General features: G+C 34.7%; 1 protein-coding gene across 1 annotated transcript; it reads right to left on the bottom strand.

Annotated features, from left to right (window-relative positions):
• Positions 1 to 2,509: 2,509 nt before the first annotated feature.
• On the bottom strand, positions 2,510 to 17,804 carry LOC133318174 (uncharacterized). The gene is made up of 8 exons (XM_061520153.1): positions 17,563 to 17,804; positions 14,344 to 14,553; positions 5,815 to 5,892; positions 4,877 to 5,055; positions 3,302 to 4,450; positions 3,006 to 3,210; positions 2,749 to 2,906; positions 2,510 to 2,658 (listed from the first exon to the last, which is right to left on the bottom strand). The coding sequence occupies exons 1-8, from the start codon at positions 17,802 to 17,804 to the stop codon at positions 2,510 to 2,512; spliced, it is 2,370 nt and encodes a 789-aa protein (XP_061376137.1).
• Between the last annotated feature and the right edge of the window lie 312 nt (positions 17,805 to 18,116).

The raw sequence follows: 18,116 nt of genomic DNA, 5'->3' as shown, positions 1-18,116 counted from the left end.
ATTTTATCTACATGCCTTTAGTTATTTACATTTTATCATAAAAGTTGTTTATCTAATACCCCTTCCCAGACCAGAAGTTTCTATGCACCCCCTGCACAAAATTATTTCTATAAATACTTTTGATCTTTTTGTTACAATAATGTTTAGGGTTGCCAAAATGGCCAACCCTAAAAAAATAAGCTGGGTTAGGGTTAGTTAGAAAAATAAAACGAGTCAGAAAACCCAATCCGACCTGAGTCGGATTAAGGTTGGCTCGCGAGTTGGCTCAAAAATATGGCTCGTGGGTTGGCTTGAAAAAATAGCTCGCGAGTTGGTTCGAAAGTTGCTAGCGGATTGACTCATTTTCATCCTATTTAGATGAATATATAGTATTATTGCACGCTTCCATCAGCTTAAACAAATGGTTACAAAATAAGAAGTAAATACAAAATGTTCTAATTTCGAATTTTCTTCACAACAAATTTGCACCAACATCGAGAAACAATTAGAACCACTTGCTATCAAGTGGGTAAGATATTTGAACCAAACATAACCTTCACAGCCTAACAATATAAAAATGACATGGGAGAAGATTAGGGACTTAGGTTTAGAGAAGAAGACGATAACATCCTGTGTGGATTTTGTCCAGTTTTTATATTATATTTTGTGTTTTTTATATATATAAAAAAATAGAACTCAACCTGCGAACTAGTCCGTTTAATCCGCGGGTTGGCTCGTTTTTTTTTTGAACTGGCTCGGGTCGAGTTGGCTCGGATTGAGAGCTTATTTTTGCTAACCCAATCTAACTCATTTTTTATGAATTATGAGTCAATCCGATAAATTGGCTTATTTTTGCCGACTTTAATAATCTCATGAAAATTTGAATTTTTAACCTCTTGCAAACTAACTAAAGTCCTTATCACTAGCCCAAAAAGAGTGGCTCTTAAATACACTTTTAATAGGAGTAAACACTTATTTTGATCCTAGAGATATACATGACATCTCATTAGTCCCTGTTTATCAGTGACATCAAATTGGCCCCTCAATGATAATTAATGCCATCATTTATGTCCTTCGAAGACCAATTTGATAGGAAAAACATGACATTAAAGAACAAATTTAATGTTACCTATCTTTGGAAGACCAATTTGATGTAATTATAAACGGACGACTGATGTGATGTCGCATTATCTTTTAATGATCAAAATGGACATATACACTTTCTAATTGCACTTAAAATATAAATATGTGGTATAGAGGAAACAAAAACACAGATAGGAAATTAATAATTTGAAAACTATATATACAAAAGGGAGCAACATGACGCATATATAAACATTTCAAATCAAAAGTTATGAAACCATATGAATGGACTAAAGTTCATATAAGTCCTTAATTTACAAAAGACCAGTGATAAATGATAAATGAAATGTACAAATAAATGATCGTCCAATATTGAGGGATGCGGATTCACTACTTTTCTTTAGAAACATGATAGAGTGATGTAATACATAGAGGGATCAATTATAATTTTAGTCTGGATTTTGATGATTTACTGTTATATTCATATGAATAAAAATATTGAGATTTTATTTATAATTTTATTTCACTTGATATCATCAGAGCATAATATTATGTCGTTCCCGATAACAGGCTCCCTGTCTGCTGAAGGCCGTCTTAAGGAAATTCTTTAAGTTTCTTTCAGAGAGAGTAAAGATAATAATAATATTATATGAAGTGCGTAAGAGATGAACTTATCAAATCATGGATAACAACACAAACAATGAAAATACCCAGTCAATTATGCTACAGTCTTCCTTACCCCTTTCTCAAAAATAAAAAATCTCATAAAATACTCTTATATTCAGAAGATGCAAATATCCTTGAAACAGTATCAATGTTGCTCAACACTTATAATATTTTCAAGAAATAGATATTTGTGTTTAAAAGTATCATCAAGTTGATCTCCACCAAAAGATTAACTATGAAAAAATTTGTCCAATCTTCCTGATCAGAACCGGTTTTGCAACTGGGCTGACCATGTGATCTTTCTCTACACAAAGGGCCTAGAACCGCCTTGGGTCAAAGCATCTTACAGTTGAGCAGCTTTAATCCATGGGTCTTCAATGGAACGAGATGGGGTGTACTTGCAAGACACTCTAACGCTAAAGTCAGTTTTGGTTCAAACAGGTTTTATTATGTAGAAAAAGATGTGTACCTTTGTGTTAATAGGTATGTATTTATAGCAGTGTTTAAAAACCCGGCCCGGCCATCGACCCGGCCGAGGTCAGGGGTCATGGGGTCACGGGTTCAACCGGGGGGTCACGGGGTCACTGCGCTGACCCGATTTTGTATGTTAAAAAAATATAAATACATATATCATATATGAAAATATTAAAAAATAAACCACCAATCATCAAAGATTCAAAATATAGTTAACATAATTCACCAATTACAACCATAAGTCAATATTACACAACCTAATTAAAGTATCAATATACCAAAGTACAAAACTCATATTCTAATGGAGTTAATTAAAAGTAATATCATCAAATTCAGGCTCTCCTTGTCTTTCTCCACCATTGCCATCCAAACCTTGAAGAACATTGCTTTCATTTTGGGGTACAATAGTCATATGAGGTTCATCATCTACATCATCCTCATCTAAATTCAATTCATCTACAATAACATATTATATGCAAGTCAATAAATAATATAACGTGATCAAATCATCAAATTAAACAATAGAATTATCATAAAGAAACATACCAATACCATCTACAATTGGTTCAATGGTATTATTCCTCAAATATCTTGCCTCTTCATCGGTTAATAATGGTGGTGACTCCTCAAAAACCCAACTAGTAGAATGATCATCCATTGTTTCCAAATTAATTGGGTCATAATTTTGGTGCTTCAATTGATTCCTATTTTTTCCAATATTCAACATCAACAAATATAAACATATATTTGTCTAAAAGAAAATAAACAAATTTTTGGAAATATGTACGTATAAATTAGAATACCTTTGTTGTAGTCTTAGGTTGTATCGAACATATACAAGATCATTCAACCTTTTATGCTCTAACCGATTTCTCCTATTTGAATGGATCTGCTCAAATGCACTCCAATTTCGCTCACAACCGGAAGCACTACAAGTTTGGCTTAAGATACGAATAGCCAATTTTCTCAAGTTTGGTGCACCAAAACCATAAAGTTCCCACCATTTATCTGAAACATTGTAAGCAATAAAATATATTAGTATTCAATCATTCAACTATAACAAGAATTAAAGGTACATACTAATCATAAATTATTTTACCAGGCATAACTTTAGTTCGTTCCCGAATAGCTATGTTCCTTCCAAAATCACCATCAGATTCATTGAAATTTCTCAGCTCAGATGTTAACTTGGACAATAATTCCTCATCCTTATGAGCATACCTCTCTATAACATCTAAAAGACCAGAAGTTGTCAATGCATGTTTATTGAATTCTTCAACATTGAAATGACATGCTGGATTTAACCAATATCCCGCAGCATGCAACTTTTTACGAAGCTGAGTATCCCACCGACTATCCAGGATGTTCAAGTACGGCTCCGCCTTCTTTTTCTTTCTTTGAAACCGTCTAACCATCTCTTCTCTTGCTTTAAAAAAGGCTTGATAAAGATAACCCATAGAAGGCTTGTCTTCACTATCAACAAGACGCAACAAGCGTATAAGTGGTTCAGTAACTTTCACAATGTCAGCACATTCTTTCCAAAACCTAGAATCTAAGACTAAATCCACAAATTTTCTAGCCTTCAAATCCTTAGAATATGCTGAACTTGTCCACTCTCTTGAAGTTACCATTGCTCTTAATGGATCTTTTTGAGCTAATATGCTTTGCAAAGCAATAAAATTAGTAGCAAAGCGAGTTGGAGCTGGACGAAGAATTTCTCTACCACCTGTGAATTTTCTCATCAAGTGTAAAGGATGACAATGGTTATATACGTACTTGGTAATTGATGAAGCATGTGCCACGGTTGCACCCACTTCCTCTAACTTGCCAATATCTTGCAACATCAGATTAATACAATGAGCAGCACAGGGAGACCAAAATATTGTGGGAAACTCAGCCTCCAATAACCTTCCAGCAGCAACATAATTAGAAGCATTATCAGTCACAAATTGAACAACATTTTCAGGCCCAACAAATAGAACAATTTCTTTGAACAGATTAAATAACAAATCAGCAGTTTTGGAAGCATGAGAGGCATCCACAGACTTCAAGAAAACAGTTCCTTTAGGACAATAAACAAGAAAGTTGATAAGAGTTCGCCTAGTCCGATCAGTCCAACCATCAGCCATAATGGTGCATCCAGTTTGCCGCCAAACATTACGGTAGTTCTCAACAAGACTATGAACATCATCAACCCAACTATCTAGCAATGGACCACGCAACATATACATTGATGGAGCTTTAAAACCTGCACCCAAACTACACACAGCATCAAACATTTCTTGAAAAGAAGGATTGTTGGCAGCATTAAATGGGAGTGAAGAAATAATCATCCATTTTGATATAGATTTGTGAGCTCTCCAAATCACTTCTTTACTCTGTAACACGCTTTTTACGGTGGGTTGAGATCCAGGAGTTGTTCTTTGAAGAAAATAAGAACCTATGGGATTCTTCCCTTTTTCAGAGTTGGAAGGTGGACAACTTTTTTCAGGAGGTGTTATTTGGTCACCAAGCTCAATAGTTTCACTTTCTTCTTCATGTATGACTTTTCTTTTTTTCTGTTTACCTTCATCTAAATTTTTTTTCATTTCAGCCCGCACCTCAGGTGGCACACTCTTGCATGGCTCAACATGTCCTTTTTCTCCCGCCAAATGATTCTTTAACCGATTAATACCACCTCCTTTAAGAGTCTTGTTACAATACTGGCATACTAAAAAAGTTTTTCCATTCTCCATAACCTGTCTACAATGACCCCAACTTGGATCTTGCTTTCCCCTACAATTTGGTTTGGAGGAATTTTGGGACGACACATCTTCAGTTGGTGTTGAATTAAGTTCATTAGATGACATCTTGCTGAAAATTAATCCACATCAAATCATCAATAACATAAACAGTTATACAGGCACGATGGAAAGACATAGCCTTGGCTGGTCACATATTTTATTTTTAATTTAATTCCTAAAAGTTATATTACAATTACATTCATATATGCTGCATTCTCATCATTCCATGGTTGTCCAAAGACTTGCTACGTGATGCTTAACAGAATAAAACAGAGGACAAGTGGGCTTATAGGTTTATTTAATTTTTTCTTTTCTATACTAAAGCAATGAATAAACATCTGGACTTACTCTCAAAATGTTTAGTCGACTTCCTGACTCTTAAATAAATGCAAATAAAGATCAGCAACCCAACAAAGGCAACAACAGGTACAACTTAAGCGGTGACAGTTTGTGATCTCTGTTTTTGTTTCCTGCATGAACACAAAATCCCTTCTGATTAATACAATCCACGGCTTGAGAATATCTCAATTAAGTCATGTAACTAAGTAGAGAAACAAATAGTTAAAGGTGCTGGAATTTTTATATCTAAAATAACCCCTCCACATTGGAATGAAAATTTATAATAAAAAATCCCCACAAAAAAATAAAAATTTGAGATTTAACAACTACTTACTTTGTGCCAATTAATTAATTAGTTGCTGCTTGATGCCTATCAAAAATGTTATCACTATAAAAAAGGAACAGCATTAACCGAAGTACAAAGGGAAGAGGAACAACGATTCATAGTTTTAAGCAACAGCGATTCTGTAAAATGGATTTCGTAGTTTACCTCTTTCCTTTATCCCCACGTCCTTGACTTGAGCGATTCACAACGGTGAGTGAAGGATGAAGACGACTATCCGTCTGGCTGGGAGAGAAGAGAATCAGAGAACGATAGATTTAGGTTTCAAAGATTTTTTTGTTGTTGTAAAAAACGACGTTGTTTTAAGCAATTTTCTTTTAAAAAAAAAATACGCAATGACCCCCTTTGACTCCTCTGACCCGGGAGTCACTGAAATCCGGGGGGGTTTTGGGGGTCGGAGGGGTTGATGTGCATATAGGGTCCAACTTGAGACTCGAACCCTTAGAGGAGAGGGGTCAGGGTTGACCCGGGGGGTGGGGTGGGGTTTTAAAACACTGATTTATAGTGGAGAGATGAGCAGCTTGGGGGATGACCAGTTTTGCAAGTGGTGAGGCATACTTAGAGATGAAGTATTCAAGGAGATAAAGTTTTTAATGTTGAAAAACTTGCTATCATGTAGCTTTTAAGGTTGAGGAACTTGATGTTATTGAGGAGTCTTTGCTGTCATAAGCTTTTAATATTGTGCAGCTTGATGAGATGGACTTTGCTACTTTCATTGACTATGAACTTTCTTAATAATAAAAACTTTTAGTTTGGACCTTGTCTTTTGTATAATATTATTCCATATCACTTCCTAAATGGATCAGTAAGAATTATAAATGACTTCTCAACAACAGTACGTAGATCTAAAAATTTCTACTAAATTAATCACTCACTACAGACCAGTGTTATTAGAACCGAACCGACCCGGCCGAGTCGACCCGGGAACCGGTAAACCGGTCATATAACCGGTTCGGTTCAAACAACGGACCGTCCATGCATCAGAACCGTGCGACTCGGTGCGAGCCGGCCAGTTTTCATGAAAACCGGTGACCCGGCTGGGTCCTAAAAAAAAATTCCAATTTTTTTTTTCAAAAAAAAAATCATAATAGACATATTTAAATATATTTTTTGCTTATTGACTTACATAAGTTATGTACCTACAACACTAATATTATCTTAATTATGCACTATGCAGAAAATTTTGATTTGATTTATAGTTAGAGATGTCATTTTCTGAACCTAAAATCTCATATCACGATCATTATATTTTTGTTTGATCCTTTATTGTACAATAATATATGATTTATTATTTTTTATATTAAAATATTTGGATTTTTTTGTCATTTTGGTTTAGATATTTGAGTATGTTTATAATTTTTTAATATAAATTATAAAATTGCATATAATTATCGAATCATGCGATTGAACCAGTGACTCAGTACCTCGACTAGATCAATGACCGAGCCGGTTTTAATAACATTGCTATAGAAAAAAGACTACCTTCACTTCGCAATCAAACTAGAGGCCTTGCAGAATTTTATATGGATCCGGACTAGTCATTTTTTTTTTTTTGTAAATAAAGAGGGGCTAAGCCCCAGAAACAGAAAGAAATTACAAATCAGAAACTAACAAGCTAGACATATTTCTAGCATCAGCAACTATAAGTTCCATCAACTGAGGAGGAGGATCTTTAAAAATCTTGAAATGGAGATTATTAGTCTGCCCAACTTTAGCTAACCAATGAGCACATTTGTTGTTTTCTCTCTTGGTATGAACAAGATGAATAGTCCAATCTGCTTTTAACCATAATCTCAATCTGCTAGTGACTTGAGAGTCCCTAGGATCTTCATGCTGCTCCTTTAACATTTGGATGGCTTGGCTAGAATCACATTCTAGTTCTATTCTTTTTAATCCTGTTCCCCAAAGCAGTTCCAAACCTTTCAGTAATCCCCATAATTATGCATCAAGAGGATTGCAGGAACTTAAATTACAATAGAAGCTTCCCAAAAAGGATCCATTGTGATCTCTTAATATACCACCACAACTAGCTTTTTTCATGCCACACTCCCAAAAAGGAAGCTTCCCAATTCCTTTATGAATTCGAATTTGCAGGATTGGTTGACTTTAAATATCGATAACATGTGGTCCTCCAATAAAGTGAAGGACTGGAGGGATATTTTCTTTACTACTTGTTGATTTTTGTGGAAGTGGAGAAATTTGGAGATCCATGAAGATCATTTCTGCCATGATGAGCAATCACAGGCTTCAATTTGGATGTTTGTCCAACAGATTCTGCAAGCCCGAATTTATCAGGGCCGTGGTGATTCCAACGATAGCGTTTGGACAGACCCCAAGCAAGGGTGGGTTAAGTTGAATTGTGATGGAGCTTCTTCTAGTGGCATGAAAAAAGGACTAGTCATTTTTTATTAGTATGTCTGAACACCTCATTTGATTGAATATATTTTCATTTTTTATTAAAAATATGTACAGTTTTATTAAAATAAAAAAAAATATTCAGTAATTTTTTTTATTTTATCTAGTCTCTTAATCTATTTTTTTATATTATATTATTTTTATTTTTAAATGTAAACAAAAAAATCAAAAATAGAAACACCATATTTTTATTTTATTTACGAAAAAAGATGTGTCATTTTAAATAACACATCTTATATTCTTTCACTTTTACAAAGAGATGAAACTCACATCTTTAAAAAAATTTCTCCCCACTCTCTCTTATGATTTATCTTTCTTTCATTTAAAATAACACAACTTTATATACTTTAAAATGATACACATTTTTTCCTTTATTTATTTTTGAGAAAAATGTTTATCCTATTAGATGACACAACTTATATCTTTTCACTCTCGCAAGGAATGGGATCCATATCTTTATATTTTTTTGTCGATTCTCTCTTCTCTTTATTTATTTTTTTTTCATTTAAAATGACACAACTTTACCTACATTAAAAATAATATACAATTTTCTCATTTTTACTCATTTTTTCTCATTTTTACACCATATTCTTCATTAATGAACAACCCATGACCGAGCATTTATTAACATGACACCTCCATCCCTTGACTCATCATTCACCGACTATCGAAGACCCTTGTCAATCGATTTGATTATCTTCAGATAACCCCGCCACGTGAACAGGTTCAGAGGAGAAAGAGGAAGGATCAGAAGAGTTTGTAGAAAGGAAAAGTAACGCTGAAATCGAGATACCGAAGGAAAGATGAGAAGGCATCGGAAAAAACAGAGTAGAGGAGATTTTCGGACAGAGAACGAAGACGTATCACTCAAGGGTATGAAATAGAAGAAAAGAATTCTACTCTCATTCAACATCTCCGGTGATACTTGAAAAGAACAACATAGAGGTATGATAATTTAATTAAGAACATACAGATTCCAAGCTTCAATACCATGTTGCCAAGTCTTTTTATATACCATGTTTTATTTCTACACTCCAACAGTAATAGGAAATCTATAAATAAATGCACCTATAGAACAACAAAGTTCCCAAACATTTTTATTCCATACTCTGCTCGAGTTTCGGTAATAAGACAGAAAGGGAAAAATTATAATGGAAAAATGTAAGTGGAATAAAAAGAAAAGATTTTTATCAAAAAAAGAAGAAGATGTGTTCCCCTCCTATCCAACATCTTCATCTCTATTCTCCTTCTTTTTCTTGCACAAGAACCTAAGTTAGACTCCTCACCACAATATCCATAAAAATCAACTGCAGCCACCAACTAGCTTCCTCGTCATCTGTCTGTGGTGGCTAACCACCATTGCCGCTTCTGTCAGGGCTGCATGACGCCGCCGCCGCACAACCGTCACCACCGCTACCCCACCGCGCACGCCATTGTGCCTACCTATCTGTCTTCGTTGAACCACCTCTATTAGTCTAAAGTTTTCAAAAATGGACCCTCTTACGTGAAAAAAAATATGATATGGTAATTTGAGAAGATCACAACCAGGTAAAGGTAAATCAACGATTATAATTTTTTAACTACCTATTTTAACATTTTTTTTCTCTCCTCTTTTATTACTATTGATATCTACCTTTGTATGGTTATGATTCTCCACATGACATGATCATATGAATTTTCATATGAGAGGATCCAGATCCAAAGTTTTCTTTCTTTTCATTTGAAGAGGGTTTCCCACCTTTTGAAATCTGATGCCAATTTAGCCCACTTTATTCCATTGGTCTTCGCATTGCAAAATATTCAAAACAAAGTAGGCCCAAGTCACATTTTAGTATAAAACCAGAGTTACTTTTGGGCCTATGCAAGTTCGACTAGTTTGTGTTTTGATAGATGAGTAAATGAGAGTAAGAGTTATTAAAAATGAACATATCCTAATCGGTTCATCGTTTCGTGACTAGTCCGATTCAGGGCGAGTTCCAGATTAAGATTTTAAATCCATCTTAAAGACGGTACTGAGGAGGATCAAACACATATTCTCACCTCCAACTGTTCAGTTTTCTGACGCCAACTGAATTACCATCATTAAATGAAAGTTAGAGTTATTAAAAATATAATTTAAATTGTCGAAGAATATTATTAACAGTGTAAAATTAAATATTAATAAATGTAAAATCATATCGAAGTAATTAAAATCGGGAATAAAGATTAGCTTGTGTAACGTATCCTTTAATATTATTAGCTTTATTATTGTAATATATCATTTTGTATTTTGTGATTGATTATTAAAAAAATTTAAAATTTGTTGCATTCCTTTTTTATTTTAGGTTAATAAATGAGTTAATTTAACTGTGGCAGTTCATTGACTCTTTAATTCTTATTCTCATTCATTTCGACTGCGACAATTCGATGATTCAAAATTTTATTATCCAATGAATTAAGAAAAATGTGTTTCTCATGTTGCATGCGATAATTTATCTCATGCAACACAAAAGTGGACGAGATCTACTTTTTCTCTCTCTCCTTCTTAGTGGGTCCCATCCACTTTTTTGTATGCTGCATGAGACAAATTGTCTCATGCAACATAAGAAAAATCAAACCCATAAATTAATTCCTAAAAAATGTTTTCAATATTTGAGGATGGTAATAACAATCACAATATTTTTTATTATTAAATTTTCAAGAATAAAGTATCAAAACATAATTTTTAGATAAAAAATTAGCTGAGCCGTGATGGTTTGTTAATCTTACGCATTTCATTTAGAATTATTTCAATTGTGATAGTGTGATGACTTTAAGTCATTTAATAATAATAAATGAAAAAACAAACAATTGTAGTTTTTATTGATTATTTTGGGTTAATTTAGAAGATAAAGAATAAAGAAGATTGATTTGCTATTAATTAAAATATGAGTTAATTGAGTCGAGACAGCTTGTTAACCCAAGATATTTTGTTTTATGTTATTTTTGCTTTGACAACTTGATGATTTAGAACTAATTTTGATTTCTTTAGTAATAATAAAATAACATTAAAATTATTTTAGGGGTGATTTAGACGTGACAGCTTTTTAATCTCGTGTTGAGGAAGCTACAATGTCTAAATTTCACTAGGAAATATAGGAACATTCTAGATCTACTAGAAGTTGATCTACAAGGGGAGGTGATTATTGCATTGGCTTAATTCTATGACCCACCTTTGAGATGATTCGCCTTTCAGGATTTTCAGCTAGCACCCACTTTGGAAGAATTCGAGCAAATCTTAGGTTTGTCCTTGGAAAATGGGAAGCCATATCACTACTTGAGGCACTACCCTTCTATGCACACTATTGTTGAGATTTTGAGATTGCCTACGAAGGAATTACAAAAAAGAAAACAAGTTAAGAATGATACTGAAGGATTCCAAAAAAAATATCGAGAAAACCACCTTCGTCACTTAGCCAAACACGAGGACTGGGATGCTTTCATTGATGTGTTGACCTTCACCATTTATGGCAAAACCATATTTCAAAACATTGATGAATTTGTGGACTCTGCAGTTATTAATGTGTTTGTTGTCGGTAAGTTTAAAGGTGAAAACCTTATTTCGGCCATCCTTGCTGATAATTACTATACCTTAAACTTTTGTTATGAAAAAAAAGGGTAAATGAATCATATGCTGCTTACCGATGTTGTTTGTAGGGCTAACCACACGTGTTTAAAAGAGAATGTAAAACATTATGCCTAATTGCTGGTCTTTAAAGATATTAATTGAAAGCTAAAAGTTGTAGAGAGTGGGCTTGAATTTTAGCACAAATTGATGAAAGACACGTTCGATGGCGCCCCCAATTAGCGAAAAGGGAAACATTGATATACCAATGCGGAGATTTTCCAAATTTGCCTCTCATGGGTACTCGGGGATGCATAAATTATAATCCATCTTTGGCTCTAAGACAACTGGGATATCCCATGAGAGAAGCTCCTACTAAAGATATGGTAACCCTTTTTATCCTGTATGGTATGAGTTTAAGATATAATGATACCCTCAAGAAAATTTGAGATGCTTGGAACAAATTCATTCAGAAAGGAAAAGAATTGGGACCTAGAAGTTGCGTAGCCAAAGAGAATTATCGCTAATAGGTCAGGGATCGAGCATGAGAAGTAAAGCTACCATTCCAAGTTCTAACAATTACTACAAATGATGAATCATCGGTGTCTGTTCCCATGAAAGCGAAGAGATAAGAGAAATAGAAGAAAAACTGATGAATGTTGAAGAGAAGAATAAGAATATGGAAGAAGAGCTAAAAGAAGCTCAACAAAGGTGTGGGGCCTTGGAACGAGAAAATGAGAGGAAGAATCATACTCTCGAGAGAGCTAATAAAAAGGTCAAAATCGAGGAAGACTATATGCTGAAAACTAAAGGGTGCCTTCAGGCAAAAAATAAGGAGTTAAGTCTCTGAAGACAAGAAAGAGATAAGGCTATTGCTAAAAGCACATAACTTAGAGGGTTACTCATAAATTCCAATGTGGCTCACAAAGATTCAAAAGGCAAATAGCAGAAATGAGGTGACAAATAGAGGTGAAGGTTGCAAAATATGAAGATAGGATAGAAAGAGAAAAATAGTGTATAGAGGAACTAATCGCGATGTACCAAGATCCAATTCGAAGAAAGTAGGAAAAGTACAAAGGCTAACCGATTATATCGGAGAGTAGAATGAAATTATTGCTGCATATATACATGAAAAAGCATTTTGGATGACTTGCTTTTCCAATTTGGCTGAATTCTCTAATGAGGCAATTAGAGTTATCCCAAACAATTTGAGAATAGCAGAGGCGATGGTGAACCTCCTTACTACTTCTGTAGAGATTTGCGACTTTATTGAGTATTTTGAAAATGAAACAATTAGCCATCAGGCGCATGTAAAAGCAATGTAACACTTGTACTATGTTATGGTTCTTAAGGAAGATGTTCTATTCGCTACTTGTTTGTGGTCTTGTTTTGACATTTAGTAGGACGTAGTACTTTCAAACGTGACGCTCCGAGGAACAGTCGTAACAAAAAATAATCAATGATACTCACGTTAAGCTTACACGCATCAATAGTTCTCTGATAAGCTTGCAATATTAGCATTATTCTAACTAATAATCCTCATTATGTCATCGTTACACTAAAATAAAAATAAACATAATTTTCCTAAATTTAATTGATCTCACTTGCAGAATACATATTAAGATTCAAACATTGCGCGACCAAGGAAAGATAATACCAATCAAACTTGAGTTCACAATACCAGATCTCGAATCAGAATGGAAGCAAGCAACCAAAAGGGGAGGAACATAACTCAGGAAGTAGACGAAGCGAGAGAATGAGCAAATGTGATGTCAAGATCTCAAGTGAGAATGGAAAAAATGGTGCAAGCAATAATAGAGTCTCTTAATATGTTGGGAGCCAATAGAGCAATAGGAGGAGCACAGCAAAACACACAACCACCTCTTAATAATCTACAACAGATCTATGTACCATTGTTCCCCCTATATGGCCTGCCTCCAGGGTACGTGCCATCACAAGCCACTAATCCCGCAAACAACCCCACACAACTACCTCTTAATAATTTACAAGAGGTTCATATGCCATCGTTCCCCCCATATGACCTGCCTCTAGGGTACGTGCCACCACAAGCCACTAATCTTGTAGACAATAACACACCAACACCTACTCCAAACTTTACCCAACCGCAAGGTCCTCACCCAAATACCAATTAAAACCTGCAGATACAACTACCATTCCCTGTTGGTAGCGCAACGATGGTTCAACATGTTTCAAACCCACAAATTGCATCCCAGCCTCAAGTATTTCCCTTTAATTCAAATGGGGATCCACTAACACCACATTTTAATCTTGTATATATGATATGACACTTCCCTCATGGAACTGCTCATGACATCTTAAATCATTTTTCAGTTGAAATTCTATAATCTGTGGGGAAATTAGAGATTTTTGAAGAAAGATTGAGAATTATAGAAGGAGGAAGTAATTATGGACTTGGAAATGCCTCTAAACTTTGTCTTGTTCCTAATGTTATGATTCCCCCAAAGTTTAAAGTACCTGATTTTGATAAGTATAAAGGGACCACATTGCTCCCAAGTCTCTAGAATAGATGCCTTTTTGAATCTTTGTGAGCCACATTGGAATTTATGAGTAACCCTTTAAGTTATGTGCTTTTAGCAATAACCTTATCTCTTTCTTGTCTTCAGAGACTTAACTCCATATTTTTCGACTGAAGGCACCTTTTAGTTTTTAGCATATAGTCTTCCTCGATTTTGACCTTTTTATTAGCTCTCTCGAGAGTTTGATTCTTCCTCTCATTTTCTCGTTCCAAGGCCCCACACCTCTGTTGAGCTTCTTTTAGCTCTTCTTCCATATTCTTATTCTTCTCTTCAACATTCATCAGTTTTTCTTCTATTTCTCTTATCTCTTCGTTTTCATGGGAACAAACACTGTTGATTCATCATTTGTAGTAATTGTCAGAACTTGAAATAGTAGTTTTACTTCTCATGCTCGATCCCTGACCCATTAGCAATAATTCTCTTTGGCTACGCAACTTTTAGGTCCGAATTCTTTTCCTTTCCGAATGAATATGTTCCAAGCATCTCAAATTTTCTTGAGGCTATCATTATATCTTAAACTCATACCATACAGGATAAAAGGGTTACCATATCTTTAGTAGGAGCTTCTCTTATGGGATATCCCAGTTGTCTTAGAGCCAAAGATGGATTATAATTTATGCATCCCTGAGTACCCATGAGAGGCACATTTGGAAAATCTCCGCATTGGTATATCAATGTTTCCCTTTTGGCTAATTGGGGGCGCCATCGAACGTTTTTTTCATCAATTTGTGCTAAAATTCAAGCCCACTCTCGACAACTTTTAGCTTTCAATTAATATCTTTGGAGATCAGCAATTAGGCACAATGTTTTACATTCTCTTTTAAACACGTGTGGTTAGCCCTACAAACAACATCGGTAAGCAGCATATGATTCATTTACCTTTGTTTTAATAACAAAAGTTTAAGATATAGTAATTATCAGCAAGGATGGCCGAAATAAGGTTTTCACCTTTAAACTTACAAACATCAAACACATTAATAACTGCAGAGTCCACAAATTCATCAATGTTTGGGAATATGGTTTTGCCATAAATGGTGAAGGTCAACACATCAATGAAAGCATCCCAGTCCTCGTGTTTGGCTAAGTGACGAAGGTGGTCTTCTCGATATTGTTTTTGGAATCCTTCAGTATCATTCTTAACTTGTTTTCTTTTTTGTAATTCCTTCGTAGGCAATCTCAAAATCTCAACAATAGTGTGCATAGAAGGGTAGTGCCTCAAGTAGTGATATGGCTTCCCATTTTCCAAGGACAAACCCAAGATTTGCTCGAATTATTCCAAGGTGGGTGCTAGCTGAAAATCCTGAAAGGCGAAGCATCTCAAAGGTGGGTCATAGAATTAAGCCAATGCAATAATCACCTCCCCTTGTACATCAACTTCTAGTAGATCTAGAATGTTCCCATATTTCCTAGTGAAATTTAGACATTGTAGCTTCCTCAACACAAGGTTAAAAAGCTGTCACGTCTAAATCACCCTTAAAATAATTTTATTGTTATTTTATTATTACTAAAGAAATCAAAATTAGTTCTGAATCATCAAGTTGTCAAAGCAAAAATAACCTAAAATAAAATATTTTGGGTTAACAAGCTGTCTCGACTCAATTAACTCCCATTTTAATTAATAGCAAATCAATCTTCTTTATCTTCTAAATTAACCCAAAATAATCAATAAAAACTACAATTGTTTGTTTGTTCATTTATTATTATTAAACGACTTAAAGTCATCACACTATCACAATTGAAATAATTCTAAATGAAATGCGTAAGATTAACAAACCATCACGGCTCAGCTAATCTTTTATTTAAAAATTATGTTTTGATACTTTATTCTTGAAAATTTAATAATAAAAAATATTGCGATTGTTATTACCATCCTCAAATATTGAAAACATTTTTTAGGAATTAATTTATGGGTTTGATTTTTCTTATGTTGCATGAGACAATTTGTCTCATGCAACATACAAAAAAGTGGATGAGACCCACTAATAAGGAGAGAGAAAAAAGTAGATCTCGTCCACTTTTGTGTGTTGCATGAGAAACACATTTTCCTTAATTCATTGGATAATAAAATTTTGAATCATCGAATTGTCGCCGTTGAAATGACTGAGAATAAGAATTAAAGAGTCAATGAACTGCCACAGTTAAATTAACTCATTTATTAACCTGAAATAAAAGAGGAATGCAACAAATTTTAAATTTTTTTAATAATCAATCACAAAATACAAAATGATATATTACATAAGACAATAATAAAGCTAATAATATTAAAGGGTACGTTACACAAGCTAATCTTTATTCCCGATTTTAATTACTTCGATATGATTTTACATTTATTAATATTTAATTTTAAACTGTTAATAATATTCTTCGACAATTTAAATTATATTTTTAATAACTCTAACTTTCATATAATGATGGTAATTCTGTTGGCGTCAGAAAACTGAACAGTTGGAGGTGAGAATATGCGTTTGATCCTCCTCAGTACCCTCTGTAAGAGGGATTTAAAAGTTTAATCCTGGAACTCGCCTTGAATCGGACTAGTCACGAAACGATGAACCGATTAAGATATGTCCATTTTTAATAACTGTTACTCTCATTTACTCATCTATCAAAACACAAACTAGTCTAACTTGCATAGGCCCAAAAGTAACTTTGGTTTTATACTAAAATGTGACTTGGGCCTACTTTGTTTTGAATATTTTGCAATGTGAAGACCAATGGGATAAAGTGGGTTAAATTGGCGTCAGATTTCAAGAGGTGGGAAACCCTCTTCAAATGAAAAGAAAGAAAACTTTGGATCTGGATCCTCTCATATGAAAATTCATATGATCATATCATGTGGAGAATCATAACCATACAAGGGTAGATATCAATAGTAATAATGGAGGAGAGAAAAAAATGTTAAAACAAGTAACGAAATCATAACCGTTGATTTACCTTTATCTGGTTGTTATCTTCTCACATTACCATATCATATATTTTTTCACGTAAGAGGATCCATTTCCAAAAACTTTAGACTCACAGAGGTGGTTCAGCGCAGACAGATAGGTGGGCACAATGACGTGTGCGGTGGGGAAGCGGTGGTGACGGTTGTGCGGCGGCGACGTCATGCAGCCCTGACAGAAGCGGCAGTGGTGGTTAGCCGCCACAGACAGACGATGAGGAAGCTAGTCGGTGGCTGGAGTTGATTTTATGGATATTGTGGTGAAGAGTCTAACTTAGGTTCTTGTGCAAGATAAAGAAGGAGAATAGAGATGAAGATGTTGGATAGGAGGGGAACACGTCTTTTTTTTATCTGCTTACATTTTTCCATTATAATTTTTCCCTTTTCTTTCTTATTACCGAAACTCCTTGCATTGGAAAATTATGTGAAGGAGTGTGTTACCAGAAATGATGCAGTTTGTTCGAAACTTTGAGTCCCACTTGGGGTAAATAGCTGCTAGCCTTAACACCAGAGTGCTTGGATAACTGCCAGGAGACACTGAAGTTCCCTCAACATCCTCCCCAGAGCAGATCAAAGCAATCACCTTGAGGAGTGAGAGAGTTGCTACATAAACCTCAAACACTCCCAAGACCACAACCATGAATACTGAGGAGGAATGTGTTGAACTAGTTGAGGTATATCCAAGTATTGCACATCAACAACAAATGTAAGTAGCTAGTGCCAAAAACCAAGGACTTGAGGAGATAACTCTAGCTGGTGAGCAAACCCGAGTTGAAAGCAGTCAAGCAGCTAGGCCACCACAGAAGAAACCACTACCAGTTGCAGTATCATTCCCTCAAAGAACGAAGAAGCAGCTGGATGACAAATAATTTGGAAAAAATTTGAGCATCCTGAAGCAACTTTATATCAACATACCTTTGGTGGAATCTCTGGAATAGATGCCCAAGTACGT

This window comes from Gastrolobium bilobum, unplaced genomic scaffold (genome assembly GCF_033153095.1).
Source record: "Gastrolobium bilobum isolate Gb01-03AN ecotype WA unplaced genomic scaffold, APGP_CSIRO_Gbil_v1 utg5821, whole genome shotgun sequence".
Classification (NCBI taxonomy): domain Eukaryota; kingdom Viridiplantae; phylum Streptophyta; class Magnoliopsida; order Fabales; family Fabaceae; genus Gastrolobium; species Gastrolobium bilobum.
This window is presented reverse-complemented; position numbering and strand designations above follow the sequence as displayed.

Coding starts and splice junctions, on each gene's coding strand:
- LOC133318174 (XM_061520153.1), bottom strand. CDS start 17,804: ATGGTTGTGGTCTTGGGAGTGTTTGAGGTTTATGTAGCAACTCTCTCA. Junction 5,056..5,814: donor CGTGGGGATAAAGGAAAGAG/GTAAACTACGAA, acceptor ATTAATTTTCAG/CAAGATGTCATCTAATGAAC. Junction 4,451..4,876: donor CAAGACTCTTAAAGGAGGTG/GTATTAATCGGT, acceptor GTTTGGGTGCAG/GTTTTAAAGCTCCATCAATG.